The 14739-nt window shown below is 42.8% G+C and overlaps 2 protein-coding genes across 3 annotated transcripts in view; one reads left to right on the forward strand and one right to left on the reverse strand.

Moving 5' to 3' along the window:
• Positions 1 to 14739, forward strand: part of LOC131673033 (uncharacterized) — a 58556-nt gene that overhangs the window by 13832 nt on the left and 29985 nt on the right. The window lies entirely within an intron of this gene.
• Positions 1 to 14739, reverse strand: part of LOC131673032 (zinc finger CCCH domain-containing protein 13-like) — a 30272-nt gene that overhangs the window by 13221 nt on the left and 2312 nt on the right. The window contains 1 exon segment of the mRNA XM_058950672.1: positions 881 to 927. Within this exon segment, the coding sequence (XP_058806655.1) occupies positions 881 to 917 (37 nt within the window). The 5' untranslated portion in view covers positions 918 to 927.

The raw sequence follows: 14739 nt of genomic DNA on the forward strand, positions 1-14739 counted from the left end.
GAGTTCGGCAAGCGTGCGGCAAATTACTCTTTCTTGACTTTCTCACGTACATTATAATCTCGATGTACGTAGTTGAATCTCGAGCGCGCGTTCACTAGCGCACGCGCAGCCAAATCATAAGCTTATGCGCGCGATACGAGTTACAACATCCAACTCCTCCAACTCGCGGCTGGAAGACAAAGAGAGCGAAAAACGTATGAAATTACAGCAAGATTGCAAAAGGGGCCACTAAGCAATCACAAATCACGCGAGACAGCACTGCTACGGGAGAGTGTTGCTGATCGATGCATAACGAGGCAGACTCGGTCACGGCTTTTTCCTTCAAAGCGCTGTAGTAGCTATAGATCGTCGTGATCGATTATATCGAAAGAGAGAACTCTTTTATACGTTGCGACGGGCGCTTCACTCGTTATTGTGCACTTGTGCCGTCGGACGGGTCGTTGATCTCTTTCGCTCCCGGGCGGCATTTGAATAAAATTCGATTGTATTCCAAAAGACGCCGAACGAGGCGATTGGCTGCTTTCGGATTGCTGTCACGCCGACGAAGGCCCTTTTATATCTTGCATAGCTGCCGTCGCACTGGGGCAGCGTCGGGTCGCCTCGTCGACGAGCTATTGGCATTCCATGCCGTGCATCGCAGACGAATCGGCACGCCTTACGGGACCTCCAATGATATTACTGTCCCGGCGAGCGAGTTATTGGCCGACGATATTGCCATTGTGTCACGCATACGTTTAATAACATGCTTGCTCCGCGATTTACGGTTATTTTATTGAGTGCAATTAATGGTAACAATGAATGAATAGCCGATACTGACAAATTCCAAGTAGTAGGTCGCTAGATATTTTCAACTCAACGTCAGTCGAATGAAGGAACCTACCGTACAGAGTAGGTAGAAGCCATCTCCTCTCCCGCATATTGGATCTCCTGTAAACAAAATAAAATAATAAGGAAAGGTCTTCAAATAAAGGTACTTGTATAAATATTTTACAACATTTACGAATTTTCATCGAAGCTTTGATGGTTAGAGAGATTCTTATTGCAACGCGTTATTCTTTCATCGAATCATTTTTCATTCAATAGCTGATTGATTTTTTCAAAGTTTACGCTTTTATATTATATGTTCATTCTAAGCTTTGTAATTTACTTTTGGATAAATTAAAAAATATGCAAGCTATTGCAAAAAATATGCTCACTATATAAACTTATAGCATTATATCAAAAAATCTGTATGATGTTCGTAAGAGTTTGTAAGTTCATTGCTGTTTTAAATTAAAACTTAAATTATAAATATTAAGTATTCAAACTAACGGTCTCGTTATTGTACATGTATTTTTGCATTTGCTCAATAATTTCATTGTAGTGACTTCATGCTCAATGATTGAAACGTTTGTTTATAAACATTGATTAGTTTTATAATACAAGTAATAAAAATGTGATAAAAAAGTAATTTTAAAGTACTACCATACATAGCAGTTATATTTGAAATCACTGAGTACATATTAAAAAAACAATTATAATATTGTGGAAAGAATTTTGAAATATTCTTGAGCAAATATTGGCATAGTTATCAAAATGAATCAAGCGATATAACACCGAAAAATTTGATTTGTTAGCTATGGCTGCTGAAAATGCTAGTGCTAAGATTGTTTTGTAATTAATGTAAAGTATTATTAATTTGCATTTTATAAACATTAATAGAATCCATGGTATATATATCCATATTATAGTTATTTTTTCATTCCATGAAGCATCGAACGTTTTGGTATTATTGATCGAGGCTGGCAGACCTGAGGACGAAATCATAGATAGTCCATTATTTCTGCCTTATTGACGTTAAATAAATTCAATAATTGGAAAAAATGAAATTATTATCTAAATGCCGTTTGGAAAAGTGAAATATTTTATAGCAATGTCAAAGATGACAGTAATGCAAAAACTTATATCACAGTTCTTCCGGGGCAATATTCTATTATTGTCACAATATCATATTGAACGATTGTTATCACAATTTTAAGAAGTTTGATAACTTTGAAGTGCATAGAAAAAGGAAATTGAATAGAAATATGAAACTGGAGGTCCACCTAATACTGCTCAAGTAACCTACCGCACACTAGTTTCTCGCATATTATTAAACAATCAGAATTCTGATTGTTGATTACATCAGGAAGATAATCGGCTATATTACTTACCGAACAACTATTAAAGATGGAATAAGAATGAGTAGCGACAGAAGAAAACGAAAAAGGATCTATTTTTAACTAAATATAGTCATAAACCATATGTCATTTACGAGCCGCGGATCCTGCTAAACGACTCAGTAACAATAGCGGGGAAGAATTTTTGCGAAACAACTTATACATTCTGATATTATTCCTGATTGCTTTAGTAATCGTAAAGGCCCATTGGCCGTAATTGGAGTTTGCGAGGCACGGGCTCACGACTATGAGAAATATGAGAAGCTGGCAAGGTTGACCTGACGTGGAACTCTTGATGACAGGTACATTACTAGTTTCAGATCTGGTTGCCAGCAAAATAATGAACTTTGATACTCGAACCGATTCAAAATATTTCAAGCCATTATTATATCAACATTCTTTTATGATTATACATACACTGCTCCGACATTATAAGAGTTGAAGAAAAATATTATTCAGTAGTCATCGGATATACGAAAATAATCCAAAAATTATTCTGAATTACTTTGATACTCCAGATGACATGGAAAGAATGATTTTATAAATCACGGAATCTCTTAAAGTCATTGAGACTAAAGCATTATATTGTGTTTGCGCTGTTAGAACTCTTGTTAATACTTTGTATCATTCCGCTGATATTAGTAAAATAAAAGCCGAAAAGAGCAATATTCAATAAAAAAACTACCAAAGCATTTAGTTCCAGGCAGCAAAAAATGTAAGCCAGATTTAGATGACTATTTGGAATGTACTGTTAAAACTTTTCCCTGTTCTTTGTAAATTCTTTCGGGCACATAAAAAATGGCAGTGGTAAACAATGTCACTGCTGTTATTAAACATTGAAGATTAATAATTTCTCAAGTTTCTCAAGTTATTTTCATATTCCAGGCCTCGGCTCAATGCAGCAATGCTCTAAAGCCATTTTAATAATAATTATGTTTGCAAACGATTTGTGTTAAAAGGCTTCCAATAGCAGATACTTCTGTGATGCTGGAAATTGTATCAAGTTCGAGCTACAGTGATCGGTGAAAAAATTACAAAAATGTTCAATAAAGATGTGAATCTGATTTAGCAATAGTGTCAATTTGCTTACGATTCAAATGATAATACTTAGCGAATTGCTTGCTATTTTGTAATTGAAATTACTTGAGCTCTTAATCTCTAAGTGATCTTTGAAAAAATGTAACAGTGCTTTGTTTTTCAATTACTCGTTTCCAAGATGACTGTAACGATGGGTAAGGCGAAAATATGCATTCCCGATAAAGAGCCCTGCCGACTAGGATATGCCGTCGCAATTAGAGCTCCTCCACGAGGCACACCCTGCAATTAGTATTGTTCTCCTATTCGAGGGCAAGATCGTGCATCGTTTTCAAAGAAATTGCTCCAATAATTTTCTAAGAAAAAAAAAGTTTCCTCCTACTCTATTATCTGTCCTGAATAATTCCTGAAAATGGGTACTTATCGATACGTAGTCAATTTGAAAGAAAGTTTACGAGCGAATTTTCTTGAAAGCAAAGAAAATTAAGACAAAAGAAAGTTGAGAAAAATGTCATTGACACCCGCGAGGTGTCAGAAAGAAATTTTCCATACTTATGAAACTTTGCGGAACGAATTGAAAACAGCTCCGTGAATATCCGTTATTAATAAAGCAGCACGTTCCAGAGGAAGAGTGGATTCCGCGTTTCGAATCGACAAACAGGATCAGAGCGAATCATCGTCTCTGTCGGACGATAAAACAGGTCGTTTGCAGTATATGAAATCCGAGTCTGGCGCCAGAAATGCGCGTTGCCTTGGGCTCGATAAAAACGAAAAGCCGATAAAAATTCCACGGGATCCCCAAATCTCGTACGAGCTCAGATGATTTTGAAAGTTGCAGAATTCGAGTTTGCGCACACACGCAAACACAAACACGCAGATTCACGATGCCGCGGAAACTACACTCGTCTCTGGCGAATCGCAACAGTCGATTGATTGGGTGGCCTATTTTCCCGCGAACGTACACTGGAATTACTGTGGTGAAACATGGAGAAAAAGAAATGAAGAAAGCCCGCGCACAGTTTCTCCTGCGAGCATACACCCTGTGTAGATCGCTGCACTCGCGTGCCACGTTACTGGAGCATGTCTCGATAGGCACTGCAAAAGAGGATCTAGAAGTAGTACTCGAGGTAGTAGGTCTGTGGACTTTCTCTGTGTGTGCTGTCACCACTTTGTTAACCATGCGATGCGAGGGTCATGTGCGGGCGTTATATAAAACGCCGATCACGTAATACCGGGCGCGACTTTGACGTATGCGCGCGCGCGTGCATCCATTATTCTCCATGCACACACGCGCAAATATCCCATCCGCCCGAGGCGCCCAATTCTCTCGCGCGCGTAAGCGCCTCGCGCGACGAATCGCCATTGGCGACGCCGAGTCGCGATTCTGAATTTCTGCCGTGGTGAATGATCGTGCAAGCAACGCGCGTGTCTAGCCGAGCAGACTGTGGCCGATTTTTCTTCGAATGGCGGTCCACGCAGCAGCCATCTGGTAAAACTTGTCGGGGATTTTGGTGGGATTGTGCGTTTCCTCGACGATTTTGCGAGGCTACAGTCGTTGCTCCGATTTCGATAACCATCCTTGCACGTGTATCAATGGGCACCGGCCGCGAAAATTATCCAGTTGAGTAGCTTTTCTTCGCGTTGACAAGGTTGATCAAAACAAACATGCCATTCGGACAATTCTTGACTACTTAGCTTGTGTCCGTCCATTCCACGAACCTTCGACCTCGATCGTTTTCGTTCGCTCCCTGAGGCGCGATATAATTACTTCCGTTCGTAATAGTCCCAACCCACCGAGTGATCCCCGCATCACGAATCTGGACTTTGGTTCTCCCCTTTTTCAAAGTGAAAGTATAATCTTGCAATTGAACTTTTCTATTCAATTTTGATAAGACGCCAACAACCCGTATGGTAATGAGAAGAGAAGCAATTCTTCTTTTCTTCGTTCCTATTGTCTTTCCAACGGCTCTGATTTACATTTTTTTCCAAAGTCAACTTTCTTCGGGTACGTAACGTACTATGCGCGTTCGCTTTTTTTCCGCATTGCTTGCGAACTGTGCTTCAATGCCGCGTTTATTCTAGTCTTCCTTTTTCTCACTTTCTGAGCTTACTGCAATTACTTTAATTGCATACTCGCGGAATAGCTTCATTTTTTTTGCAAGTAAACACCTGAATCAGCACACATTTTTCACATACTGTGTTATCAAGCCATTTGTATTTTAATGACACTTTTCTTACGCCTCGAGCGTAGCCAAAATTAGCATTACAATGAAAAATATTTTGAGCTATGAGAATAAGCGTAGCACTTATCGTGCTCTAATTCACATGAGATCTCGGCGTGCTGATATCATGTAAAAGCAGCATTAATACGCCAAACTTGCCTGCTATATGCCACGTGGCGCGGCGTGGCAGAGGGAAAGATCTCACGAATGTGTACCTCTCCACCCAGCTGAATTATTTCAAAATCGATTTAATTAGCACTTTGCAAACTCATCTGAGAACTGGTTCGGATTTCATCGTTTGCGATTGCGAATTTTCGACCAAAAATCGAGACGGACTTTTCTTCCCGGAAAGAAAAAATGAAATTCCTTGGGTGGTTAGTTTCTAAAAACAAAATAATTTGATTAACGTACACCTATCAAGCGGCAAACTGAGCTTATGTAACGGATAATTAATTTTTAATGATCCGTCCGCAATCGCGAGCCGGCCGTCTGTTACACCAATACCCTACGAAAGGCTTCGCAAAAAAGAAAAATGTATTGATTTCGCAAAATGAAAATGACATCGGTTGGAAGAAACCGAGTGAGAAAACCAGAAAGATAGAAAGAAAGAAAGAAAAAAAGAAAGAAAGAAAGAAAGAAAGAAAGAAGGATGGTCGGCCAGCAGTCTGAAACTCCAAGGCAAATTTACACACTGGAAGTGAAAGCTTTTCTCGCTCTAACGAACTATTAATCGTCCTCTCTTTCTCGCGCTCGGCTGGGAGAAAAATCGGCGTTACGCGCTCGCGCGCGAATAAATAAACTTGCCATTCACTCTGCGCGAAGAGGTGAAAAATGGTGCGCGCCAGCGAGCCCGACTCGCAGTATAATCGAGCTCGCTTTCGATCGTCGCCGAGTCTTCTCTCGTTACGTCGCATTACAGCACGCACGAGCGCCCGCGCGCGGCGAGCTAACGGTCGTACTAGTGCGGCTACGCTATAGCTGTAAGGGTCACCGGAAGCCAGGCATGCCTTGCCACACGGCTATACAAGGCTGCAAACACGAGATGACGGTGGGGCTTATCTGTTATCCTTTGCGAGACGATTGCGCTTTGTTTTGCTCGGGTGCGAGCTAACGAGCGCAGCCTATGTGCTTGTAGCGAAATGCCCGCGAGTTATGGGCTCGCGGCCAGCGACTTTGATCGACTCGATCGTTGGCCTGGCAAACTTTCACGTCAACGTTTCAATCATTTACCTTGCCCACGATTGTTATTTTAATTAACCCCCGTGCTTGCCGTGATAGATAGATCAAATGATCGTGCGAGCTCCGATCTTTGCGTTCTACAGGCCAGTTGCCCGAGCAATGACGTTTTCTCATCGTCCGGTGCATTGAGTTTCGCAACATTGACAATTTCTAGGTAGTTTGAGCCACGAAAGCGGGGTTTTATGGCGATACGCACAGCGTCCAATCCGGAACAAACCAATCGTAAAATCATCGCGTATAATCGATAAAACTGGCGAAGCGCGTCTGACCTCCTTTGCGCTTTATGGAAGAAAGTGGCGTTTCAACGACCAACGTTTCGCACAACGACTGCCCGTACGTACTGCGTACCACGGCGCAAGGTTAACGCACTTTCGAGGGTTACAATTAGACCCCCGACGTGTATTACTCGTGCACGGCACGCGGGCAAGCTTCAATCGTCCGTCAGCGGAGGTCTTCGAACGCATGCAGGTGTGGTGCGTTCGACTACTCGATAGCCTTCGAGCCGAACGCTCGCCGCTAGACAGTGGCTTTCATTTCCTCGCGCTGCGGCTTCGAGAGCGGAGGAAAGTCCGACGTTAGCCTACAAAAAGATGAGCCGCTATTATCATACGAATGATTGATAGCCCGGTCGGAGTTTTTTTTTTTTTCAAGTTCACTCCTTTTTTTCGCCTCTCGCCTCCCTCTCGGACACCACGGGCACTTTCGTAACGACTTCTTCTTGTCTACGTCGATCACACGGAGAATTCTCGCGATGCGCTTTTTTGTCTGGCGGCAGGCTGCCGTTTGCTTCATTTTTTTTTATCAACGTAATGTCGTAATGATTACGGTCTGACGGCGCGACGTCGTCTGTTTCTTTCTTTTTTTTCGTCGTCTCGAAGGTTGTGAATCGGTGTCGAGATTCTTATCTAATTGTTGCTTGTTTTATAAATAGACGCAGCGATTGTTCTTCATTGTTTGCACGCGCAGCAGAATTAGAACCAGTTTGCTCGATGCGATTTGGAAAGTATTTTCTACTCGCAATTATTTAGCTATTAGCTTGGAGACTTGACATCCAGCACAAGTCGTAAATTGTCCGTTTATCGTACATACATTGCAATGTTACATAAATGGCGCGTATAAATATGCTTGCGGAAATTTATTGAGATGATCCTTACATTCTTTGGCGCCATTCAAACGAGTTTCATTCGTAATCACGTTCAATATAGTTTGCTGTTGTGCAACTCTATATACATATACCGAGATTTCATAAAGCGCGAGTCGTCCAATTTCACACGTTTAAAGATATTGAATCGATAGATATTTCCATTTATTGACATCAGAATAACCTTTCTGTTGCTTTACAGAAAATCCATAATCATTCTTTAAATAAAGTTTAGCAATTTTATTAAATCGTTAAGTTTTAACGAAGGCTTTTCAAAATAACGCAATGCATCTGTGGGACTGTACTTTTTTTAAATACGCGCGCAGCTAAGGACTGACTAGTTTTCTATCTGAAAATAATGTTCGATATGAAACACCGTTTTCCAAACGAAGCACACATTCGAAAGGAAATAAAGTTCTAAATTGAAAGAGAAATGAAGTATTAAAGCAGTCCGATAAACGTTGTACTGAACAAGTATGAAGAAAAAAGTCTATGCATACACATCGCTGAAAAACGCGCGTGCCGATCGCAATCTCCAAATAGCGAACAAGCCCATAAACCTTATCAACTGGTTAGGGGATTTTTGCCGCGTGCGAGACAAGTCCATTAGGTATACGCCCCTTGCGGCGTCGGCGCCGCTATGCGTGTAATGCCGTCCAGGCGTTGGCAATCTCCAGCTAAAATCGCGACGAACAAATGATTTCTCACGTGCGAAAGCTGCGGCGGCGCGTCGCCGAAATGATTGGCACCGGGGCGTTCGGCTAACGAGGAAACGCGCCCGTAAGAGAATTGCCAGCTCGCCGCGCGGATAGAAAGCGCGTTAGAACTGTAAAAAGGTCTTTGTTGCACGTACGCGCGGTCGAAGACGCACGCGCCTCGATTACGCGCGCGCAGGGGGAAATGAAACAGAGATTTTCTTGCGGAGAGAGGAAAGCATGCTAATCGCACCGCCGCGCCACGACCGCGATCAAGGCCTTTTCCAGCGCTATGGACGTTTTATTTTTGTTTCTCCTCGACACTTTTTTACATGGGTTTATGGAGAATCGGTTGAGTTTCGAAGGTGAAATTGTATGATAACGGGCATTTAATTTATTTTTTGTTTACGTTATTTTTGAGCTCGATTTTTATTCAAGGCTCACTGCTCGGTCGTTACGTCAATAATTTTATTGGCGATAAAAGGAAATCTGAGGTCAAAAGTTTCCTTCAATCGAAACATTGTCCTTTGATGAAAAACTAGCCTGGAAATCCTCTCTCGACTTCTGCACTTTCGGTCGACTAAGACATTTTAAAAATTGTGGAAAAAAATCAATTAGCCGCTCGTATCACAACCGACATAAATTAATTTATTTGAAAAGTGCTTGAATCTGTCAAGGCCGAAAAATCTGACGAAACGCATTTGGCGTATAATGTATTCGCCGACGCGCGAAAGTTTCGAAACGTTTACCTAGCGGATTAAAAAAAGAACGGCGGCAATGAAGGCGCGAGAAAAGAATAAGAGATAACGGTGTATATATTCGTTCTCTAATTAGCGCCGTTGCGAAATCGTCTCCGCGCGCATTTTCCCCGCGAATTTCACGACGGTCAGAGAGATGTAGATCGGTAATGCCGAATGGCTTTGCGTGTCAAGGTGGCAAAGCCGAGAGGTGAACGCGCGTCTTTTATGCGCACACTCGCGTCGCGCAGGCGGCTGCTTTTCTTTTGAAGACCGTGGCGCGTAATTCGGTCGTCGCCGGAAATCGCGTCACGCTAAGGAAGGCAGCAGCGTGAATTGCCACGGCTAATCGTGGCCTTTTGCTCGTTGCCTGCATGCCCGCGCACTGGCAGCGAAGCAAGGATTAAAGCGCCAACATACCGCACCATTCTGCCGAGACATTCGCGCGTGTCTTTTACGATGTGTTTCTTTCTTTCCTTTCCTTTCGTTTTGCGCCATCCGTCGATGTCGTGTCGTTAAACGGGCCGCGCATTGTCGTTTTTTACGCGATGCCTGTCGGTACACTGGGACATTTTAGATAAGACGTTTACACTGATCGTTCAATGTTAAATTGCTTTGTTCCTGTGCAATTTCCGACCGATTGCCGATGGAATCGCCTCGAACTGCGTTAAACTTTCAATGACACCCCGTGCGCGGGAGTGCTAACTGCACATTTTCAACCAGTAGAAGATAGCGCGACCACCTTTATGCATCACTTTTTCCTCCCATCATTATACTTTCGCAGCGACTACTTTTCACTTATAGAGCGCTGTTTTCTTGCGTAGTTTGACGCTTTTCCATAACGTTTCTGAAAAACATCGACCATTTTCGGGGCTTTTAGCATAGGCGACACTTTCACAATACACGCAGCACACATTTATCTCGCGACAGAACGTCGAAGTAGTTTTAGCTGAGCTCTCGGATAAATCGAAATAAAAGAGACAGCAGCACGCTGCGGATGTGCAAGCGCAAAATATGCAAAACGGAGAAAACCAACGACAAATGAAGCTACGAACGATTGGTCATAACGCCAGTGGCGGTAGATATCGCATTTCATGCTTTCGTGACTTTGAACTCGATAACATAACGCGGAAAAAGCCGACGAAGGAAAGTTGCCGCTGCCGCGCGGCCAGCTCTTTGCGCGAGTCTCGGGCGTGCTTTTCATTTTTTTTCTTCTTCTTCTTTTCGGAATGCTCGCGAGGCGCGTGCGACCGTGACCCAAGACATATCCTACATAACCAGCGAAAAGAGACGTCGCCCGTAAATTTCGCTTTAATTAGCGGCAGACGGAACGCGAGCGCTTTAACGGGTTTGTTCAACCGCGCCTCGCAAAAATTTCGTCCGCAGGTGCGCGTTTTCGCTCTGCTCCCCGCCTCCCCGAGAAAACCTGTATTCTCTGGCCTGGCTGTAATCTATATATCGGCGCGCCGCGGAGCGAAAATTTATCCGAGCGTAAAGCGCTCGCCCCGTTTTCGTCTTATTGGTTTATTGTGTAAGCACTCGCGCACTCGGCAAAAGTGCCCACTTGATTCGCCGTTGTTTCGTTTTTTTTTTCTTTTTTACGCGCGCTGTACCCGCAACTTTTTCCAATGGTATCTCGCTGTATCTCGGCTCGCAATACGTACTGTATACTTTGGCGTTGTTTTCTTTCCTTTTGCTTCTTTCCCCGCCGATCCTCTCGGTTGGTCGTTCCTTGGCAACTAGGCTCGCTCTGTCTCTCTTTCTGTCCCTCGTATTTTTTCATTTTCACTCCCCTGTTGCAGAAGTCACGACGGGTCGTTAGATATTCGATGAGTTTTGTTTGTTTTCGTCGTTTGGTAATCGACGCAAAATGCCAGCGAGCGCGCACGGGACCCACGATCATGCGTCCGAGAAGCGCGAGATATCGCGACGCAAGCTCGAAAGCCGTAAATATCACGTGACTGAATTGCGGCAACGACGACGAAAAGCCCGGAGCACGGAGAAAGCCATCGGAAAAGTCTTGGGCGCCGATGATGAGTGGGCAAGGCCAAAACAGCAGCGCTGAAAAACGAGACGCGTCCATAATAAGAGCCGCGCGCGGAAAGCCCAGCGCTCTCGTGGCGTAACGCGCGTGCACGCGCGTGTATATGAAAATCGCCTTTACGAGCCACGAGCCGCGACCCGCCTCCACTCCAGGAGACGTGCTTCCTGATATACACAGAGAGGCGCAGTAAGTAAATTACACTCCCGTACACGTTCTCGTGTAAATTAGACTATAGACAGAAACTCTCTAGCAGCGTATACTCACCCGCGGTGGTCCACTGCGCACCGATCGAAACGTGAGAAATGTGCCTGTATGGAAAGCAACGGCTCGGAAGTTCGCTTGTGTCGTTACGCGCGCAGATTTTCTAAGGAAAATTAGACAGTCCGTACAAGGAAAGCCAGACTTTTCTTCGTGCCTCGCGGCGGCCACAGCTCTTTTGATAATTGTTAATGGTTGTGCATTTTATTAGGCGTTACGTGATAGCCTCTTATACATGTTAGCAGTTACGTCCGCTTTTGCTTGTGAGAAATACACTTCACCGGCAGTCATTTTCTCAATCCGACTTTTTATCGGCGATCGTCATTGAGTGCTAATTTGCCCGCGTGTCATTTTCACTTGTTGGTGCAATCATCTCTAAGAATACGTTGGTAACCGATCCAATGCTAAATATACGATGTCGCAGTGTCCAAGATACTCTGTCTGCAACATTCATCGAACAACTCCGCCACTTATCGTATAGGCATATTTCAAAAAGTCCAAGCCATTGTTTAATCTTTTCGTCGTTTCGCAAAACGCAATGGCAGAAACAATGGAAGATTTGAAAAAAAAAATTGCCCAACGCCAACGAAAAAGAGCTGCCAGTCAACAGGAATCCTGATAGAGTCGCGCCGATAACATAGAGTGTAAGCCAAAATGCTGTTCATTGTCCGTGCGAACGCATGGCATTCAAAGCGAGACGTTGGATGTAAAGGAAGGTTTTCGTGTGTTTTTGAGGATTGTCCGGCAAGAGAGAATTATTGAAACCCTGGATGAACAAGCGAGATGCGGCCGAGATTGTGCGTGGCCCACGCAGAAACCCCGAGATAGTTACGTATCCGAGAATCCGTTTTGAGAAAAAAAAAATATATATATATATATACATGTAATCAAACGTAAATCAACGCCGTCGATAGTGAGAATACAAAACATAGTTGCCGCGACGTGCTAGGCAGCAACAGGTTTCGATGCTTCCTACTACGATTGTATGCTTTGCGACAACAACAAAAATTAACAGCTTTGATATAAAAACTCTTCTGATCAGATAATTTGTTTGCAGTAACACGCGATTTGGTAGCTTAATTATTTACGTGACGTAACATTGCATCTTCGACGTCAGTTTATTTACGTTCGCAAAAGCTCTCGCTTCCGGTATTCGCTCTGTGTTCGTGTTTCAGTGAGAGATAAAAACAGTTATTTTTCTATATTTTGAATTGGTTGAAAAAAAAGGAACGAACGCGGATTTCAATCTATATTGATTGATATCTAAGCCGGCTGAAACAGAGAAAGTCGTTAGTTTCGCGGTAAACTTGGCTGGAGATTTCGCAAGGATTAAAAGGCATGCGATATACGTAAACCTTCTCCCTCGTATTCTGACAAAAGCCGACATCAATTTTCGTTGTTTTTTTGTTTATTTTTTTCTTTTTTTCTTTTTATCAAAATTATGCGATGATTGTTCCGTTAAAATGGAGCTTTCCTTTATTGTTCAGAATCCAATTGAAACGAACGGTAAATTACTGGTTTGACAAACAGAAAGTATTTTCTCAAGAATAATACGAGTCGATAGCCTGTCTACAAATTACAGTGCGAATATAAGCGCGGACATGTAAAAAACATACAAGGAAGTTCGTTGCATCCGCTTAGAACAGAGTTGTGTCGAAGCCAAAGGATGCAAAGGAAGTCTTGAGGCTTTTGATTTCTCGTGTGTGTGTGTGTGTGTGTGTGTGTGTGTGTGTGTGTGTGTGTGTGTGTGTCTGCAACATAGATTCGCTTTCTTTGCCGCGGCGGCGCGCGTCGAAAGTGAACGTGAACACATTAGAATACATTACGAGCGTGGGGGACCTGTCGCCTTTTGCTACTGTACTCGAGCAGAGCACATGACTGTCTCGAGGTTAAGCAAAATGTACGTTTGCAAGCCTCTTATATATATATCCACATGTAGCTTGCTCACTCCGATACGATGCCGAGCGAAGTGTTGCAACACGCAATACAACGGATCACCCGTGTCGATAGACATGGTTTGCGCGATTATACGTATCAACATTTTTCATTGTCAGCTCGCTCCTGGTCTCGGCGGAGCCTCTTTCATTCCAAGCTGCATCTACGTGGACGGAGATCGAGTTTCGCCTGGAAATGCGGCTTACGCTTTTTCTAGCGCGTACACGTGCAATTTCGATGAGACTAGCGTGAAATGTTCAATTCATTGTCGATCGAGAAAACTAACTTATTGTAAACATTGAGCATAAATTGTTTTGGGAAAGTTTTGGGAAATTTTGCGCAATATTTCGATCGATATTTTGTTACGACTGACAGAGCGTGAAATTAATTTTTTTTCATTGACATTGTGTGAAAAAATTATTTCTGCTGAGAAAGTTCCAATTACTCAAACTTGGCACACTCTGACTATTCGTGACTATTGAGAATTTAGAACGAGCAAATTTCTTCCTTTTTCTTCGAATTGAATTCATTGAAATAGAAAAACAAATAAAAATTTTATAATGACTTTGCGATACGTGTAATCTTTTATAAGCGATCGCCGCAGCTTCATATTATATACAAAACTTCGATATAGGTATGCTAATAGGAGACTCACGATTGAATAACGATTTCTATTAAGAATCCATAGTCGTTATTACGTTGGATAAAAAAAAATATGAAAGAAATATGTGAAAATCTATCATCAACGCGGACCTTAATGAACGCAAGCGCCAGGTAAACCGTGGCAGTTCATGAAAATTTAAATAATATGTTTTAAGTGAAAACCTTTTACAGTTTTCTAACGCTCATTGAATGTATAACTTTCGTATAAATGAATATCGAAAGTTCGACCGCGAGCTGTGAAGTCATCATATCATTGATTAATTTTATTCACTTTTTTCGTTGAAACGACGATGTGTCGCAACTGTAGCAATCTATCGGATCTAACGATCACGTAAACAGTAAAAATGTTTATACGTAAGAACCGACCCGTCCTCCTCCGTGGCAAATAAGGATCGAAGTCTGCCGGAAGCTCTTTTCTCCTACGAGAGTCCTGACGTTAATGAACCTTCTTAAAAATTCGTCTCGCGCTCACCTCGAAAGTGTCGAATTGTTACGCTCGTCGCAAACGCGTTTCTCGGTGCTGTCGGCGATTCTTTTTATCAGATTGTTTGAGGCGACTATTCGTACCGTTG

Source organism: Phymastichus coffea, unplaced genomic scaffold (assembly GCF_024137745.1).
Source record: "Phymastichus coffea isolate CEN01 unplaced genomic scaffold, Cenicafe_Pcof_1.1 PCOF00165, whole genome shotgun sequence".
NCBI lineage: Eukaryota > Metazoa > Arthropoda > Insecta > Hymenoptera > Eulophidae > Phymastichus > Phymastichus coffea.